Source organism: Citrus sinensis, chromosome 3 (genome assembly GCF_022201045.2).
Source record: "Citrus sinensis cultivar Valencia sweet orange chromosome 3, DVS_A1.0, whole genome shotgun sequence".
Classification (NCBI taxonomy): Eukaryota; Viridiplantae; Streptophyta; class Magnoliopsida; order Sapindales; family Rutaceae; genus Citrus; species Citrus sinensis.
The window spans coordinates 10,632,785-10,652,286 of NC_068558.1; the positions used below are offsets into that span (position 1 = coordinate 10,632,785).

A 19,502-nucleotide genomic window follows, 5' to 3' on the forward strand; every position below is an offset into this window, starting at 1 on the left:
TTCCTATCCAAAGGGCATGATCTTCACGATCTAGAGCTACCTTTGCTAAGTTATGAGTAATGACATTACACCTTATTGGAACAAATTGAATAGTTGCCGTGTTCTGGCTTTTTAAACATTCCTGAATTTCTTCTATGTTCCAAGATATTTTAACTAAGCTGCCCTTCCTGTTCAGAACAAGCTCCACAACTTCTTTTGAGTCTGATTCAATAACAAAATGGACACAATTTGCTTTCCTCGCTATTTGGATACCAAACAGCACAGCTTCAGCCTCGATGTCTGCAACATTTCCTTTAAGAACAATTCTCTAAGCTGCTGCAGCTACAATTTCTCCATTTGAATTTCTGACCACTGCTCCAAGACCTCCCATTTGCTTTGAAAAATTTGTAGCCGCATCTACATTCACTTTGAACCAACCAGGTGGAGAGGGCTTCCAATCTTGCTGCCCATTTTGCTGATGCAAAGCCAAAACATTATTCTTAACAGATTTTACCCTCCTATATGACTCCCCAATGGCTACTGCTCTTGTAGCAGAAACCAGAGGATCTTCCTTCTTGCCTTCAATGACGAAACAGTTCCTCGAGTACCATATTGCCCAGCAAATTGCAAATATTTGCTCTGTCTTTCTTCCTTCTCTTCATAGCTAACTCTTGCAGCACACTTAACATGTCCTGATGAGCCATCATCTTAATCTCCTCATAGAATTCTGTCATCTTCCAGACCTTTCGAGCAAACTTACACCCCACCAGAGCATGTAAAAACATGAACAATTGCAATGAGATTTCCCCAATACCATTCGGTTCCTTGAGAACAATCAATGCTTAATTAAAATGCCATGGTCCTCCTGCAAGGATCCTTTTCTTGTCCGCTTCATTTCCAAACTTGAAGATAAAGATATTTTCTCCAATCTTTTCAATCTTCACCTCTTTTTTTGTTTGCCACACTTGGTTCAAAGCAGTTCTCAACCCCTCTGTATTGACACTTCTTGTGTGTAGCACTTTACCTATCAAACATCCAGCCACCATTTGCACCCCCTTTTCTTTCATCTTTCTTTTAAAGGAAAATTTTGTTTTCTTCTACCTCTTTTAAAGATATTGATTTACATCTTCTAATTAACTCTTCTGTCTTCATAACTGCTTTTATAGATCTATTTACCAACACCTTAATTACTATGAGACCATTTAAGGAAAAAAAAAAAACTTTGGCTATTAATAACACCAAAACACTGAGAACGAGTGATTTAATAATCCATAAAGGCTTAGTTATGTCTTATATTCTCCAAGCTTTCTCCGAGAGAGAAAACTCATGAGAGAGAAGAGTCTCTTTATCTAGAATTTTTTTTTAACAATTTTTTTGAAAGTGAAAACATAATTTTCCCTCTATTTAAAATCTAATGATAACACATTAATGTTCATGGCCAATGAACGGTGATCCATATATCCAAACGAGTAGTGATAAAGACACAATCACTTAACTGATATGATACGAAGAGAATAGTTTTATGAAACAATCACCGGTCCACATAATTGAAAAAAAAATAACTACTATCAATTTTCAATCAGTCTCTGCATAAGCTCGTGCATATTAATTTGTACAAAATTATTAGTGACTCTAATATTACTGTATCCAAATCCCCAGTACTATTTTGTCAATCGACAATTGACAATTGTCATTCCACGTTATCTCAACCACAACAAACAAGTAAACAAAAGTTTGAAACTTGGGTTAAGTTTCTACATCATCAGGCAAAATTGAAGATGAATGAGGATCATCAACAAGACACAAAAATCAATTACACGTAAATCCCAAAAGTAATAGTTTTCAAAATTAGTTTACTAATTAACTAAGTACAAAAATACATTGATCAAACAATACAAATGGTGTAAGGATGATGCGTTCATGAGTCAGACCCAGAATCAAACTCATCTTCTTCGTTAGCATCCCTGTCTGAAGTCTTGGTTCTAATTTGGAGCTCTTCCATCAATTCATCGTCACTTTGATCGTGCTTCCCGGACAACTTTCTACTCAAAATGGCTTCAAAGATTGATGGCACGGCATCTTCGTCACCCTCCAAATACTTCTCTATTCTGCTTTTCAGCTCTACAATTAACAAAATTTAATTTTGTAATTAACTAATAACGCATAAGCACATCTGAACAAACTAACCCAGAAAATTAACTTAAATTAACAGAAATCAAAGACCCAAATCAAAGATAACCAGAAATCATCATGTACTAATTCTTTTTTTTTTTCCTCAGGCTCAATTACTGAATTCAAAACAAAAGCTTTTACCTTGGCTGCTGACATCCTCAACACCAATGGAGCCGCTATTATTTTGGGTATTGGGCAGCTTTGAAGAATCGGACTCGGAGGCGTAGAACCTGAATCTGGGCTGACTGAAAGCGGATAATTTGACAGAAGAACAGTTAGGGTTCGTGTTCTTAAGAAAATTGCGAGCATACAACGCCACCCGTTTCATGCTCATCATGATCCTGGTCGCCGCGACGCCACTCGCGTTGCAAGTTTGCACTTTACTTTTCTGATACGGCTGTTGGGTCTCTTATGGGTTTGCGGAATCAAAGCCCAACCCAAAAGGATTCGATGAAGCCGCATGTCATATGCGGATATGCCATTTCTCTGACAAAAGATAATGTGAATTCATCACATCATCTACAGAGGTGGGCAGAAAACAGACGTTCCGGTGCCGACCCAAATCTTATTGTTTTGCTTCGGTTTTTTAGATTCGGCTCGGTTGTTTACGACTTGAATCCATCCGTCGCTTGCTATCTGTCAATCACATGCTGCCTAAGGTTAGTTAGTTTCCCCATATTTTTCACTCTCTCTAGTTTTAATTTTACTCTTCTAGTTCTAATTTTATTTAATCCTATGAAATGGATTTTCTAAATTAGAATTTTCTGAAACTGGGTTTTTGATTTTATAATATGATTTACAATTTCAGTTGTTCAAAGCTTTTGATTTTGGATTAGAAGGAGGGTTAAGTTTTGTTGTTAATGTGGAGCTACTGAAGACTTTTCCTTTCAATTTAGATTTGGGCTCTCAAATGAGTTTTTTTGTTTAAACCGATATGCTACTACAACACTTAAGCGGGGAACTTTAAGGTCAATTTTCAGAAACCTCCCTTGAGGTTTGATATAATTTCACTTAGATGGCGAGTTTGATTGTATTCTCACTTACCTCCCCTACCGTTAGTATACATACGGTTTGACCGTTAGTTGACGAGGGTAAATATGTAAAAGACAAGGTAAAATTATAAAAAAATTAAATAACAATAAAAAAATGGTTTAAAATCTATTGGACAATTGTATTAACTGATTAGACACAATATCCATTGTGTAAAAGAGTGCATTTTTCTTTCTCTTCTCTTTCCCCAGCACAAAAAAGCAGTGGCTGTCAATCTCTCACCATTTTCACTCCACTCACCTACTCTCATCTGCTGGAACAAAAAGAAATACACATCAAGAGCATACATAACCCATGAAGAAGAAAAACGTAGGTAGTCGGAGAAGGCCACTGACCGGTGACGATCAATGGCAACCGGAAGATGCCACTGTTATTGGAGTTTGTAAGAGGTTAGTTACTTTATGAAAGTCTAAAATTTATAAATACCTTTGGTTTTCTTGTTTTTGGAGTTTTATAAGTGGTTGTTGGTTGTGTTTCATTTGTCTTGTTCATGGGTTGGTGGTGGAAAAATTGATTAAAAGGAGAATGAATTTAACCATATGTGGCCATGAGTTGAAAATTTTAATTATTAATTATTTTATGTTTGTGATTTACACCATACATAGTGTAATAAGGCTATAAAGCCAAAAATTTGTTATTGTTATGCAAATGGGTGTGTAAAATAGAAGTAGTCTTAGCTGCAATTTTTATTTTTCCCGCCAAAGTTTGCTTAAGTTGATATGTTTATGAATTTGCAGTATTTGTGTGTGCCCGCCGCAGAAACACAGTTTCTGCATTTTTGGGTGACAAGTTTGTCTCCCATGCGACAAGTTTGAGGGATTTGATGATACAACACCTTTTCAATACGAGCAAGGCAATTGAGATGTCGTATCATCTTTTTGTACTCAGTCATACGCACAAGATTGAGTTTTTGTATATTTTGTATAAATGTTACACTAACATAGTGACAATACCATGTATAAAGTATAACTCAACTATCTATCATGGCACACTATTACTGTAGTTATTATTTTTGTTCTTTTTGTATATATGGGCGACTGCTAGATGTATAGGCTGATAAAATTCAGTCAAATTGTAATTGTGATCAACTGTAAGCTGCAGAAATGCACATGTAACTATTATTTAAGTGATAGTGTCAGTTCTTATTAGTGTTATTTTCCAATTTAATTAATTGATATTAATGTTTTGTAGGCTTCAGCATAAATTAAAATGTTTGTTATTTGTATTGTCGGTTGGGTGACAAACAACTTGATGGAGAGTATAGTCTATTACTGAGAGAAGTATATTATGTTTTTGTAGTTTTTTATTTCACCTCCAAGCAAACATTCTGAAATTTGGGGAGACAACAATGTTGCACGGGAGACAACCGCTTGTCTCATTAAATTTCAGAATGCTTGTTTTTGCAATATCGAAATAAGTATTCTGAAATTTAGGGAGACAAACTGTTGTCTCCCGTGCGACAATGTTTGTCTCCCCAAATTTCAGAATGCTTATTTTTGCAATTTTGAAACAAGCATTCTGAAATTTAGGGAGACAAGCTGTTGTCTCCCGTGCGACAGTGTTGTCTCCCCAAATATCAGAATGTTTGTTTTTGCAATTTCGAAGCAACTATTCTGAAATTTGGGGAGACAAGTTGTTGTCTCCCGTGCGACATCGTTGTCTCCCCAAATTTCAGAATGTTTGCCTGGAGGTGAAATAAAAAAACTACAAAAATATAATTTACTTCTCTCAGCAATATACTATACTCTCCATCAAGTTGTTTGTCACCCAACCGACAATACAAATAACAAACATTTTAATTTATGCTGAAACCTAAAAAAACATTAATATCAGTTAATTAAATTGAAAAATAACACTAATAAGAACTGACACTATCACTTAAATAATAGTTACATATGCATTTCTGCAGCTTACAGTTGATCACAATTACAATTTGACTGAATTTCATCAGCCTATACATCTAGCAGTCGCCCATATATACAAAAAGAACAAAAATAATAACTACAGTAACAGTGTGCCATGATAGATAGTTGAGTTATACTTTATACATGGTATTGTCACTATGTTAGTATAACATTTATACAAAATATACAAAAACTCAATCTTGTGCATATGACTGAGTACAAAAAGATGATACGACATCTCAATTGCCTTGCTCATACTGAAAAGGTGTTGTATCATCAAATCCCTCAAACTTGTCGCACAGGAGACAAACTTGTCACCCAAAAACGCAGAAACTATGTTTCTGCGACTGGCGCACACAAACACTGTAAATTCATAAATATATCAACTTAAGCAAACTTTGGCGGGAAAAATAAAAATTGCAGCTAAGACTACTTCTATTTTACACACCCATTTGCATAACAATAACAAATTTTTGGCTTTATAACCTTATTACACTATGTATGGTGTAAATCATAAACATAAAATAACTAATAATTAAATTTTTTCAACTTATGACCACATATGGCTAAACTCATTCTCCTTTTAATCAATTTTTCCACCACCAACCCATGAACAAGACAAATGAAACACAACCAACAACCACTTATAAAACTCCAAAAACAAGAAAACCAAAGGTATTTATAAATTTTAGACTTTCATAAAGTAATTAACCTCTTACAAACTCCAATAACAGTGGCATCTTCCAGTCGCCGTTGATCGTCACCGGTCGGTGGCATTCTCCGACCACCTACGTTTTTCTTCTTCATGGGTTATGTATGCTCTTAATGTGTATTTCTTTTTGTTCCAGCAGATGAGAGTAGGTGAGTGGAGTGAAAATGGTGAGAGATTGACAGCCACTGTTTTTTTGTGCTGGGGAAAGAGAAGAGAAAGAGAAATGCACTCTTTTACACAATGGATATTGTGTCTAATCGGTTAATACAATTGTCCAATAGATTTTAAACCATTTTTTTATTGTTATTTGATTTTTTTATAATTTTACCTTGTCTTTTACATATTTACCCTCGTCCACTAACGGTCAAACCGTATGTATACTAACGGCAGGGGAGGTAAGTGAGAATACAATTAAACTCGCCATCTAAGTGAAATTATATCAAACATCAGGGGAGGTTTCTGAAAATTGCCCGGAACTTTAATTTAGCTTTTTCAAGGCATTGAATGTGGAGTATGATGGTTCCCCAGCAAAGACGGTTGGATTATTAAGTTAGTTGGACATGGGCCGAAGCCAATTGGAGAAAAAACAATTAGTTTATTTATGCATGTGTTTGATTATCAAGTTACTTGTATTTAACTTGAAACAATAGTCGTTTTCATATATATATGTCCGTGTTATAAACTATTTTTGTTTCTTTTTCTTAGATGGATCCAATGATATTTGATTTGGTACGTTGAATTAATTAAGAGAATTAAGGAAGAGAGAATGTGCTATTAATTTTAATCGAATCAAATTGAACCATGTGAAATATGTTCGGCTTATACCAAAAGTCGGTTTAAAAAGCTTATAACATATTAAATCCGATTTGGTTTGGTTTGATTTAATTGATTTTTTATCGAACTGAGATAAACCGAATAAACTTATTTAAGATTATGAAATAAAATTGAACTCAATTGGTTTATTATTTTTTTACTTTTAAATTTTTATTTTTTTCAGTTATTTGATTTTTAAGAAAGTTTTTTATTTAAATAATTAAACCTTTTTTTTTTTTACAAACCTAACTAAATTACTAGTTCGATTCGATTTTTTTAGGGTCAGGATTTATTTGCCCACCCTTAGTGATAATAAAACAATTATGTACCATATCATTTGTGCACATAAATGATCCAATGAACAATATTATAATTGGATCATAGACATGTAGTGTAATTTTGTAGTTCCATGTGAATTAGCATAGGGCGTTTGGATGTAATCATATAGGTTCGATTTGAAATTTCCTAAGCTCAGTTATCAGTTCGCTTTAAAGGAGAAAATAAAATTAAATAAGTAAAACAAACCAAATTTTCGAATCAAACCAAGTAGAAATGAAACAAAATGTACCAAATTTTGGGTTCAGCTCGGTACAAGTTCCTTCAAATTGATTAGATTCAGTTTGATTTTATTAAAAATCAAACTGAACCTAGTGTAAATAAGATTGAAGTGTGTGTGAATTTTGGCTTCTTGATGGTGAACAGAGAACAATCAAATGCCACTTGCCTATGGTTTATTAGATGTTATTAAAACTTTTAGGATTTTGGCAGGACAAAACAGAGGAAGGACAAGTATAATAAGAGAGATTGTGTGAAATTATGTACTTAATTAAACATAATCTTTCAAAAAGACTGTGCGATTGATCCTACATCTAGAAAAGTTTCCAAAGAGGAAATTGGTTATTTACCACCTAATTTCTTAGTCAACATACTTCTATTTGTGGTCATTTTAACAACATTCAATAGGTCATTTTAACAACATTCAATAAAAAAGTATTATCCTCGCAGGTTACGTTTGGCACGTATGATTAAATTAAACTAATTATTAAGATTGGACTTGATTAAGTTTGATTGAATTAAGTTGGATTACATTATATAGTCTCATGTTTGGTACATTACCGGATTAAACCATATTAAGTTATATTATAATCATAGTTAAAATAAATTTAAAAAAGTAATTAATGAGAAATTTAAATATATTATAAATAAGTTATTGCGTAGTCATAATATAATAAACAAATAAAAATACATAAAAAATTAAATTTTTAATTAATTTTTATCAAATATTTAAAAATATTATATAAAATCAATTAATAAATGGTATTATTAATTTTCATGATTATTTTTAACATTATATTAGTGATTATTAAATTTAGTACAATCAAATAATGCAATAAATTATTAAATGGTTAATTTTATTGATAAATTATTAAATATACAAGTAATGAAAATTTAATCTCAAGAGTTAGTAGAAGTAAAAGTAACTAATTTAATTAGATCATAGGTAATAAATAAAAATAAATTTTAAGTAAATCATAAATAAAAAATTAATTAATTAATAGTGGGTGTAAATGAAAAAAAAATGATTTAATAAAAGTCTCATGAAAGGACAATTCTTTTCTTTAAATCTTATCCCATCTAAACCTATCTGTAAATTAGTAAATTACAAGATGATTAAAAAGAAGGCCATTTGAAATTGGTTCAATTTCAGTTCTGAAAATTTTGAACCAAATCGAACCGAATGATTTGGTTCGGTTCATTTTAAAGTATATCGGCTTTTAATTAAAATATATCGAATCAAATAGGAGTGGACGCGGGTCGGGTTGAGTCAAGTTGAATATCAACCCGCTAATAGAACGGGTTGAAAAAATTCAACCCAACCCAACTGAACTTGTGAAACTGCGAGTTGGATTGGACTTTTGAAAAAGTTCATTTTTTTTAGTTTAAACAAAAATAAATAAATAAATTAGAAAATTAAAAAAACACAAATATTAAAATCCGTACAACAAATCCAACATTTCAAAATTCAACAATCAAATTATTAGTACATAAATTTAAAGTATTGTTTAATACAAAACACTAAATATCAAAATTTATATAATAACACACACACACACATATACATATACATACACATACATGGGTTGACGAGTTGGGTTGAGTTCAAAATTTTCAAGCCAAGCCAACCCAACCTACAAATAGTGTGGATTGAAGATTTAACAACCTAACCCATACATTTTATCAACCCAAACCAACCAGCAAAAAATCAGATGAGTTGGGTCGGTTTCACAAGTTAGTGCCCACCCCTATAATCAAAATCAAAAAATCAAATCGAACCGATTTTTTTAGATTCGGTTTTGTCTACCCCTATAATTTATTTCTCTTTCTCATTGATCAGACACTAACTTAACCATTAATTCTATAATTATACAAATATGTATTTTTTCACCATTTTTAATGAACGCACAAGACACAATCACACACACTCAATTATCTGTGAAGAAAAACTAAATATAAAAAATTTACAGCAAATATGTATATTCGATAATTGAAGAAAAACTAAAAAAAAATTGTTGGAAAAAATGAGTGTGTATGAAAACAAAAACGAAATCGGTAGTGAGGGGCTTAGGGTGTGTTTGGGAGTGAGGTGTTGTAACTTTTAAGTTGCAGCTGCTGTAGAGTAAAAACTACAGTTGTGGAGTAGAAGTTGGGAAAAAATTTTAATAAGTTGCCAAAGTCCAGCTACAAGTGTTATCAAACACCTTAATAGCTAGGTTTTAGTAGTTCAACTACCTTACTGCACTCCCAAACGGGCTATTAGAGAGCTCGGTGACTAGCGACCACAACAGAGTCGATTGCCTTGAAGGAAGCGACAACGGTAGTGACCACAACATAGCCAGAAGGAAGCGGCGGCAGCGGGAGCGGCAACAAAGCTAGAAGGGAACAACAACGGCAACAAAGCTAGAAGGAAGCGACAACAACAATTAAAATCTAAAAATTACGGTTCGAAGATGTTGTGTGTAATTTTGTGTGCGTGTGTGTAATTACAAATTTAAAAAGAATGCCATTTGAAATCGGTTCGGTTTATGTTATGAAATTTTGAACCAAATTGAAACCGAACCGAACGGTTTGGTTCGGTCTCAATTTAAACTATTTCGATTCTTTTAATAAAATTATATCGAATCAAAATTATAAAATCAAATCAAATCGATTTTTTTAGATTTGGTTGTGTCCACCCCTATAGTTTCTTTCTCTTTCTCATTGATCAAACACTAACTTAACCATTAATTTTTTTTTTCACATTTTAGATTAACTAGAATTCATCAAATGCCAATGTTAAATTCCACCCACAAATAAATCATTACTCATTATCAATGCCTCCAAAATTTATCTGATTTGGATACATGCCAAATTACACTTCATTTCGCAGCCTCTCCTTTATTTAGAAACAATGGACATCTTTTCTCAGGATTTGCAAATTGCACGCCGGCTGCCAGCTCTTTCCTCCGCTAATTCATCCGCAATCGATGGCAACGGCCTTGCTTGCTTTTTAAGTCGCAATCAAAATACTTTTGCGGACTCTCATGTAAATCTAATCATTTTAAACAACAGCGTCAAACAATAATGCTCTCACTTTCTTTCATGCATTAATGACAAATTTCTATCTTAATTAAAACAAAGCTGGGGTTACATGAATAAGTCCAATCTTTTATACTTGAAAGGATGTTTGAGAGCAATATTAGCTCTGAGAATTTAAAACTCTTAGACTAATAAGTAATAATATATTAGTTGCACATGGTGTGGCTCGATCAATGAATCGGCTATTGTCACATCCTTCAATCACCCAGCAATTCTTTTGGTTGTTACTTAGAAACTACTAGGCACTCACCTTCATTTTCGTTTGTTTAGAGTCCTTCTTGACTCTTTTGCCTTATAAAGCCATTAATTAATTCGATTTTCCCATTTGTACCAAAATATCACGGGTGGCATTAAACTTTTTTGGGGTCCATATGTACTATTAACTCATCTTTTAGTCTTCAAATTATACGCGTTTCATATTATTGCTATTCCAAATTTATGAATATTTGTTATCAACTAACTGTTCCTGGACAGCTCTTTCCCATTTCTAAACCCATCCACCGTTTGTTTGTTGCTTTCGTGATGCCAATTCTCAAAAACACTATTTTCTCACTTATTATCATGGTTTCTATTTTAATTCGTTACATAGTTATACTTCCACTAGAAATAATATTCATCACACCACATATTTTTACCAGTCCCGCGACAATGTTATAATTCGTGTGGATATAATTTTTCGGTGGATTCTTGATTGTAATATATCATTTTAAAAAAATTAAAATTTAAAATAATAAGGGGTAGAAATTGTACATCTTTATAAAACTCAAAAATCGGCAAACAATTAAGTTGCATCATTTGACATTCATCAATGTGAAGGGTAACATAATGATTTCAAAAATTTACAAAATTGTCATCCACCGGCTCAATAACACATCACATAAAATAATTTCTTAGATAAGTTTTGAAAAGGCTGCCTTTTTAAATTTTTCAGTGGGGACTAGCATTATTGTCCTAGCGTATTGAATGGTCTATTTAAGAATAAAGAAATGGTATGCTGGGGGCAGCGGGAAAGCCTCATTGGCGCCCAAAAAAGAAACACACAAATTATAATAATTTCTATGAAATTAATGCACTGAAATTTTTCGAAATTCCAAAACAATTAAGTTAATGGGATAATCCAATGAGAATAATTATGTTGGGCTCAATGGGAACTCTTTGCTTTCATTTCATTGGCTCACTGTTTGACAGCTGATTTTATGATTTCCTAGAGAGACAATCATCCCATCCAGTGTGTGGATTGCAAAACTCTGTTGTTGGGACCCAAACAATTTAATTCATAAACCATTAATTATGCAATTGGGGCAGGCATTATGGGAAAAAAGTTATAGCCTTCATTATTTTGCCTCCCCCAAGACAAGGCTAAGCTTTTAATTTAATTGAGTGAAATAATTTGTAAATTTCTCTGTCCTCCCAAGTACATTCCACACTATAATTGATGTATCCATTTTAGGGGCCAAATGTTTCTATACATGGATTTGTTATAGCTTATCCATTTTGGTACAAATATTCAATTACACTATGATTATCTGATATTTACAATTTAAAATCCATGAAATCTGTAATTTTTTTTTCTTCCACTGAAATCTATTAACGTTTATAATTAATTAAAAAAATTATCAAAATTCCTCAAATCATCTTTGTTGAGTTATATTATAATCTACAGGTATTTGTATTCAGATTCAACTCAAACCTCTTAAATCAGTTTTATTGTTCATACAATCGAACATTTTAAAGGGGAAAAAATCTTTATAATGATTAATGAAAACAAGAGAACTCAAAATTATTAGTTTTTAAAATGATACATAGAGATGTTCACTACTCAACCAAATAATAGTTTAATACAAAGATACTATTTTTGTAACTTAAACTAATTATTTTTATAATCTATACAGTAAAGTGCTAAGAGGTTCACTATGTAGCACCGACAATATTTAATTATATCTCAGATGAATTTGCTAATAGAAAAAAGTCTTAATGGCTTTGTTGTTCGCACTAATTCATCAAGAAAATTTTATGGGAACGAGTAGAAATAAGGGAAGCAAAGTAAAAAATACAAATCATATTCCTCTTTTTTTTGGGGGGGGGGGGGTTAATTACAAAAAATTCAATAAAAATTAAAGTCATCATGATATGGTGATTGCTCTTAAAAGTTTTATTATTAATAAAATTTAATTTTGTGGTCAAATGGCTCAAACGAAGGAAACCTTACCTCATATGTAGGGAGCTCGAGGGATCTGTGTTTGCCATATTTAAATTGATTGAAAAAAAAAAAAGAAAAAAGTTGGGCTAGGTCATGTTAATTAAACAAAAAAAAAAAAAAGTTTAGTATTAGTAGATCTTAATTAGAAAAGCATAGTCACATTATCTATAGTAACATAAATTAGATGAGGTCATTTTACTCCTCACCCACCTCTATGATTAAGCTAATAGAGCAACTTCAAATAAAATTTCCAAGTCCTTATCCACTACCTTATTAATAATTGAACTTAAACAAAAGTCAATTCACTGAAAAAAAAAAAAGATGTGCCGAGCAAATCCTACGCAACTTGGCTACCGAATATTGCTAAACATGTTTTTCTTTTATTCGCAGCCCTCAAATGATATCACAATTCCATCATTTTATAGACAAAATTAAATAAATAAATAAATATTGTAAATTTTTCATAGTATCATTGAAAGATGGGATCCAACTATAATATTTTCATAGTATCGTTGGATGATCAAAAGTCCATAAAATATGATCATTTGACAGTACTTAAATTATAGAGAATAATAACGCTTAAGTGCCGTAGTCAGAGTTCTTGAATCAATCCATTATACTAATTTGTTTATCATTAATTCTTCATTCACTTTTTTAAGACGTTAGCCTCAATATATGTGAACGGACAAGCGAAAAGAGAATTAAAATGCATTTTTTTTTAACCCAAAGTTTCTGTTACAATGACATTCATTGATCAAGTGGATAAACAAATATATTAATGGAACATTACCTAAAAAAATAATATAACAAATCTGGGTCAGTGTAATTTCCATGCATTCATGACCAAACTAAGTAAGATGTTGGAGGCCATTAACGCATTGGACCAATAGTTTAAGCGGCTTAATTAATGGCTTTAGTCAAAAGAGACATTTAAAAAGTCTGTTAGTTAATTAACACTCTTTCTCATGTGACAACTTATTCTTATATCTGTTGCTTGACAATTTTTTATCTTCCACTGCAAAAGTGTCCTTCAATTTAAAAAAATAAAAATTGGTATCTTGTCCTTATATATTTGTTCTTTTTTAGCCATAATTATTTAATTTTTGGATGTTTGGCTTTTTATTTTTGTTTGTTCTGAAACATTTTCGCAGAGTTTCTGGACGATGTGGATTGTGGAGCCACTAGATCTCACTAATTTTAGCAAATTGAACGGTTCTAATGTTTTTAATTTATTTTGTTTAATTCATGTTTGTCGAAAGGGAATACAAAATAATTTCTTTACAATGAGCCCATTCGCCCAACAAATATGCTTGCTTACTAGTCATTCTTTCTCGCAATCATATACAAAGGACATGATGGAAAACTTCAAAAATATTGTAAATATGTTTGGATAATTAATCTAATTTGAGTATGAGATATAGAAATCAGAATTTATAAGGAAAAACAAATGTTGATCTGAATTTATATGTATAAGTTCGTAGGTGTAATGTGAGATGTTGGATAAAATACAAATAAAGAAAAACTTTACCCTATTGCTTAAACCTTTTGACGGGTTGGTTAATAAATCACAAAGTAAACCCCTAGTTCTATCAACAGAAATAAAAAGAGAAAAATAAGACCTCCACTTAGGTGACACATCAAGATCACGATTCACGAGACAGGGTTGGCACAAAAAGGGTTATCTCTAAGAAAAGTGTAAGCTTTGATACTCGTTCTTACAAATCTAAAATGTAAAACTAATTCTTAAAAATCAGTTTATGAAGGGAGGATTCATTAGAGTTAATAAATCACTAGGTAAGTACGATTTTAGTCGATATGAGATCTCAATATCCCCGCACTACGAGAATGATTAGTATTAACAAGGGTCTTAAGTACAATATTTCACACCTGCTTACAATAAATCTTGGTTTAATTATATAAAATTTAGATAACCATGGACATTTGAATTGGCTTTTAAGTATAAATTAAGCTTGTGAGTTTTTATGTTTAACGCATCTGTCTGGTGTATTAAATTATAAAAAATTATACAACATAAAACTAGAAAAAAAAAATTAGCTCCCACTAATTTTTTGACAAATAACAACTCAAATATCGGTGATAATTAAGGACTATGTAAATTATGTAACGAGAATTTCAATAGTATTGAATTTGACTTTAATGGACATTAATTGTCAAAAAAAATAGCGGCAATTGATGCAATAACAACAAACCTTGGTGGGATTTAGTGATAATATCTATAAATTGCACTAATTACCATTGCGTTGTGTGTGTCACATTCTCTACTAATAAGGTACAACATGGAGAACTGAAGATGAATTATCAATGATGAACAAATTTTACCAAATAAAATGATTCTTAAAGGGTGCACAGGATAGAGCAAAATGACTGATAAGAGACCCCACCAACCATAATAAATTGGATGCTTTTCATTGAAGGCATCCCTTGAGTCAAATCTAAAGCTTGGTATTTTGCTTTTGCCCCCACATGATTGCTACTGTTTTTGGCCTAATGGAATGCCATTTTCTTTGCACTTTACAGTGGTTGTAAACTTGTAATTCCAACACAAAAATTGATTTTTGACCTTATAATTTAATTTTCTTTTGTGGGGTCTTTTCGCGCAGCATCCACTGCACTTACCAACAAATCTAGCTTTTTTCTTTCACAAAATTCATTTCATAAATCATTATACAACAAATATCACATAAATGTAAATCAAATCCCTTTCTCAATTCATAGATTTGAATCAAAATTTTGTAAAGCAGAGCATTTAATTAAATAATTAAAGATCTTTCTTCTTTCGTTTGGATAGATTAGCATAACCAGTCAAGCACAAGCATAACAAGCATTTAATTAATTAAGCATCTAAACTTAGCTTAAAAAAGCAGTAAAGAAGAAACCGAAAAGTAAAAGTTAATTCACAGATTCCAAAGCACTTATCAGGAAAAGTCTTACAATAAATAATAAAAAAATTCTGAAATTTTCAGTTAAAAGACAAAAATCAAAACTCATTACCCACCTAACAAATCCAAACTTAAATAATAAATTATTAATAAAAATTCTTTTCAGAAAAAAAAAAAAGAAAAAGCTCCTCAAAGCTAAATCAAAAATCTGTTCTTTGTTTATTTTTTCTCTCCAATAAAATGCCGGTTCTTGTTGGGGAGTCTTCAAATTCAGTGGCAGAGCAAATAAAAGAGAGACCCAGAAGCGAAATGAGTCAACAGCAGCAGCAACAACAAGAGGCAGCAGCAGCCAAATTAACCCCAAAGAAGAAACTGAACAACACGTTCAGGGGATTTGGCTGCACGGCGGCGGCTTCACAGCAGGTGTCTTTGCCGGCGGTGATACGGTCGTCGGCTGATTGGGATGCCAAGAAAGTGAAGAAAAAGAAACACAAGAACAGCAGCAAGAAGAGCAGTAGTAGTAACAGTAACTGCAACAACGATTACGGCAGCAACAACAACCACATCAATATTAGTAGTAGTAGTAGTAGTAATAATAATAATAATCCTAATAACAGTTTGAGTTCATGTGGGGTTGCTCAGGATGTGTGGTGTGGCCCTGGAATTGGGTTTTCAGCTTCAGATGCAGTGGTTGGTTCTGTAGATTGTGTTGTTACAACCAGAAGGAATGTTGTTCCCGGAAGAGGAAAGATTGATAATCATCATCAGAGGGAAAGGGAGAGGGAAAGAGAAAGAGATAGAGATAGAGATAGAGAAAGAGAAAGAGAGAGGGACAGAGAGGTAATTTCCCCATCTGCATTCTTTTCTTCTCTTTTTTTCTTGTGGGCGGTGGATGCTGAATTTAGGTCCTTGTGATGATACAAGATTTTTTTTTTTTTTGGATCTTATATCAGTTGCTAATTTGGCTCTTGATCTTGGTTTTAATCATTTTTCATTTTAATGCTGATTGTTTGTAGAATCCTGCTTATCCAATTTGTTGACTTTTGAACCTCTGATTCTAGAATTTCAATTCATTTCATTTCTGCTGTTAATTTTTCAAGATTTTGTGGACGATTTACCAGAATATGTTTCTTTTCTCATCAAGATTGTATTTTAAGAAATTGTCTTGTTTTTTAATGGATGCTGAATCACATATGGGAATAAAAAGGCAAATTTCCATTATTATTATGGAGGGGCGATTACAGTAAACCCTAATATGTTTCTACTCGTCAGGATTCTAGCTTATCTTAAATTCTTTGTTTTCTTATTGGGATTAAAGCTACAGTTATATTAGAATTAGGACTGTATTAAACCACTATAAATAATTGGTTAATTCTTTTTTCTCGCCAGAATCCTAACACTACTATTGTTTCATTTTTTTTCTGGTCTCTCAGATGATCCTGGCCATTTTAACCTTTTAGGACACTTAATTTTTCTTCTGCATCAGGGCCCTTTGTGTTTGGGATTATTAATTTGGTTTCTGATTTATTGGGTAATTAAATATATACGTGGTGCATCAATGTAAGTATGTCATTGGGAAACCGAAGCAACATTTATTTTTTTATTTCTAAATGTGTGCACGGATGGTTTTACTTGGTCACTAACGCAAATTCTTTAGTTGAATTAAATGGTCCCTTTGTTGACCATGTAAATTAGGAGTTGGCAATATGGAGGACTTGATGGGTACTTTTTATTAGCATTTTACTTGGGAAATGATATTCTCTTTGATTCTATATTTTTTTGTGCGCGTTTGTTTTATTGGTTTATAGTTGAATCTTAACAGCTTGCTTGTTTACTTAAGTTTGTTTCAAAAAGCTTTACCCTGCATCATGAATCTTTGCAGCGTTGTTTGGCAAGGCGGACAATGAACTCTGAGTTTCCTTTTCCGGATTTTGACTCTCCCTTTGCATTGGCACGACCTGAATTGGACGTATTTGGACCTAGGTACTATCGTCATGTACGACATCCTTCTCCTGATGGCCTTGCTGAGGTAGGTATTTTGTTGATTCTATCTCCACTGTTCTATTAATCTAGTAGAGTATGTTGTAACATAATTTTGATTGTTAATTTATTGTCATTAATGACTCTTTTATATATGATCTATGTATCTGGTTTGGCAGTTATGTACCTCTCCATTTTATATGGTCTTTAACATGTGTTGCCTGTTACTTCTTAGTTCTAAGGAGATTTAGGTAATTTGTTAAGTTTTGTTCAATGGGAAGTCTTTTACCTTGAAGCTACAGAGACCTTGGCTTCTTGAAAAAGAAAAGCTCTTTCGGTTGCATGTTAATTGCCTAGGGGTGGTGTTTGCGCAATAGTACTCACTGATACTTAATATGGAAGAGTTTTCATTTGCATTAGAAAGTAGGATTTAGTTCTTACAAGCAGGATACAATAAAATATGAATTCCAGATTCTCAATTTAGATAATTTTGACTGTTAAGTCATAGAGATGCCCTTAGTTTCTTGTCTTACAGTGAGCTGTGATATATACCCCCACGGCCATTGGTCTTCAGAAACAGAACAGGCTGGGATGAATACTCAGTATAGGTTGATACTTTTTCATTGAAAGTTCTATTATGGCTGTGGAAGTGACAGTGATGAATGATATTACATTAATGGTTGAACGGACACTTCATATCCATAATCATGGATTACTGAAGGAATGATGTGGACTTTTGAGGAACTGAAAGATGATCATCTGTTGCCCTTTCATGAGTGAAAGTTGGCCCTCTCTTTCAATGAGGTGTGGATTGTCTGTGCTCAAATCCATTTTTGAGCTAGTCTTCAACTGGGTGTATTCTGAGGAGTAATATGGTAAATGGGAAGAAATTGAGAGGGAAATGAAGAATGGGTTTCTGGATCCCCTTTTGTCCAGTTTATCAAAATGTATCTCGTACATCTTGTGCATAAAATTTTTAGAAATGACAATAAATATTCTTTGATGTTTTCAAAAAACAACCAAAAAGGAAAAGGGTAGAGTGAGCTTTAACGTTATGAAGTGAGAACTGAAAGACAGATATATTATTAATTGCATGGAAATATGGAAATATGATGCCAATGCTTGCAAGTCAGCAAACTAGCGGTTTCTGCCATCTCTCGTGTGAAGTATGTTTATGTGGTTTTTGGCCTCTAAGATGTATCTTAAGTTGGTGCTTGCTGGATGCAGATGATGATGCTCCAGAATAGTTTGCTGATGGGAGGAAGAGTAGATTCTCATGATCACTTTAGTGACTGGAGGCTTGATGTTGACAACATGTCGTATGAGGTATGCTGTTTTTCCTTGCAGAACATATCCATCTTCAACCTTTTTTATTTATTTATTTATTTTTTTTGTTTGCATGACAAAATACCCATGTCATGATCAGAATTTTCTTGTTCTGGATGTCTCTATGCAGGAACTGCTTGAACTGGGTGACAGAATTGGTTATGTGAGTACTGGACTGAAAGAAGATGAGATAGGCCGGTGCCTTAGAAAACTTAAGAACTCAATTATAAATGATCTATCATCTCATTTGCCCTTGCACGTTGATAAGAAATGCACCATCTGTCAGGTAAAATTGTATATGCATCTGAGCATTTCCTTTTAAGTTTTATTTGTTTGGCTGTTAATGATTCATTGTATGCCTATACTTGTCTCATTATTGTGCAGGAGGAATACGAAGCAGATGATGAGATGGGGAAGCTAGATTGTGGGCACAGCTTTCACATTCAATGCATAAAACAATGGCTTTCCCAGAAAAACGCTTGCCCTGTCTGCAAGGCTGCAGTGGTGAACCGATGCTAGAGAACCCAGAGGATTTCTTGCATCTCATTCGGTGCAGGTGTTCTTCAAATGAATGATTTAATCCCTCTACGGCTCTACCCGATGTATAGATTATTATTTTAAATACATAAGCAAGAATTCCTCATTCTTTTGTGTGAGAAGCTTCAACCTCAATTTGCCTCTTGATGATGGGCCAATTTTAGCAACCTGGCAATATGACGTGATTGAAATTATTGAGTTTATGAGGATGGAATTGATTGAAAATTATTGTCATACTTGTCCATTTACATTAGTCATATGATTATATTTATGTTGCTCCAACTGTTTACAGT

At 32.8% G+C, this 19,502-nt stretch overlaps 2 protein-coding genes and 1 long non-coding RNA gene across 3 annotated transcripts; 2 read left to right on the forward strand and 1 right to left on the reverse strand.

Annotated features, from left to right (window-relative positions):
- Positions 1-1,702: 1,702 nt before the first annotated feature.
- Positions 1,703-2,627, reverse strand: LOC102630659 (uncharacterized). The gene is made up of 2 exons (XM_006477710.4): positions 2,293-2,627; positions 1,703-2,100 (listed from the first exon to the last, which is right to left on the reverse strand). Exons 1-2 carry the CDS (start codon positions 2,486-2,488, stop codon positions 1,898-1,900), a joined length of 399 nt encoding a protein of 132 aa, XP_006477773.2. The 5' UTR covers positions 2,489-2,627; the 3' UTR covers positions 1,703-1,897.
- A 36-nt stretch (positions 2,628-2,663) lies between these two features.
- LOC127901535 (uncharacterized) lies at positions 2,664-4,327 on the forward strand. Its single transcript, XR_008053775.1, has 3 exons — positions 2,664-2,810; positions 3,393-3,590; positions 3,939-4,327. It is a non-coding gene; the product is annotated as an uncharacterized LOC127901535 (long non-coding RNA).
- Positions 4,328-15,498: 11,171 nt separating this feature from the next.
- LOC102630351 (uncharacterized) lies at positions 15,499-19,443 on the forward strand. Its single transcript, XM_006477709.4, has 5 exons — positions 15,499-16,206; positions 17,249-17,395; positions 18,574-18,672; positions 18,803-18,958; positions 19,057-19,443. Exons 1-5 carry the CDS (start codon positions 15,607-15,609, stop codon positions 19,189-19,191), a joined length of 1,137 nt encoding a protein of 378 aa, XP_006477772.2. The 5' UTR covers positions 15,499-15,606; the 3' UTR covers positions 19,192-19,443.
- Positions 19,444-19,502: the final 59 nt, after the last annotated feature.

Bases quoted from the DNA above. Each gene is read 5' to 3' on its own strand.
- LOC102630351 (XM_006477709.4), top strand. From the start codon at position 15,607: ATGCCGGTTCTTGTTGGGGAGTCTTCAAATTCAGTGGCAGAGCAAATA. The intron at 16,207-17,248 runs GTAATTTCCCCA...GAATCTTTGCAG, and splicing joins AAAGAGAGAGGGACAGAGAG to CGTTGTTTGGCAAGGCGGAC. The intron at 17,396-18,573 runs GTAGGTATTTTG...TGCTGGATGCAG, and splicing joins CTCCTGATGGCCTTGCTGAG to ATGATGATGCTCCAGAATAG.
- LOC102630659 (XM_006477710.4), bottom strand. From the start codon at position 2,488: ATGATGAGCATGAAACGGGTGGCGTTGTATGCTCGCAATTTTCTTAAG. The intron at 2,101-2,292 runs GTAAAAGCTTTT...TGTTAATTGTAG, and splicing joins TGAGGATGTCAGCAGCCAAG to AGCTGAAAAGCAGAATAGAG.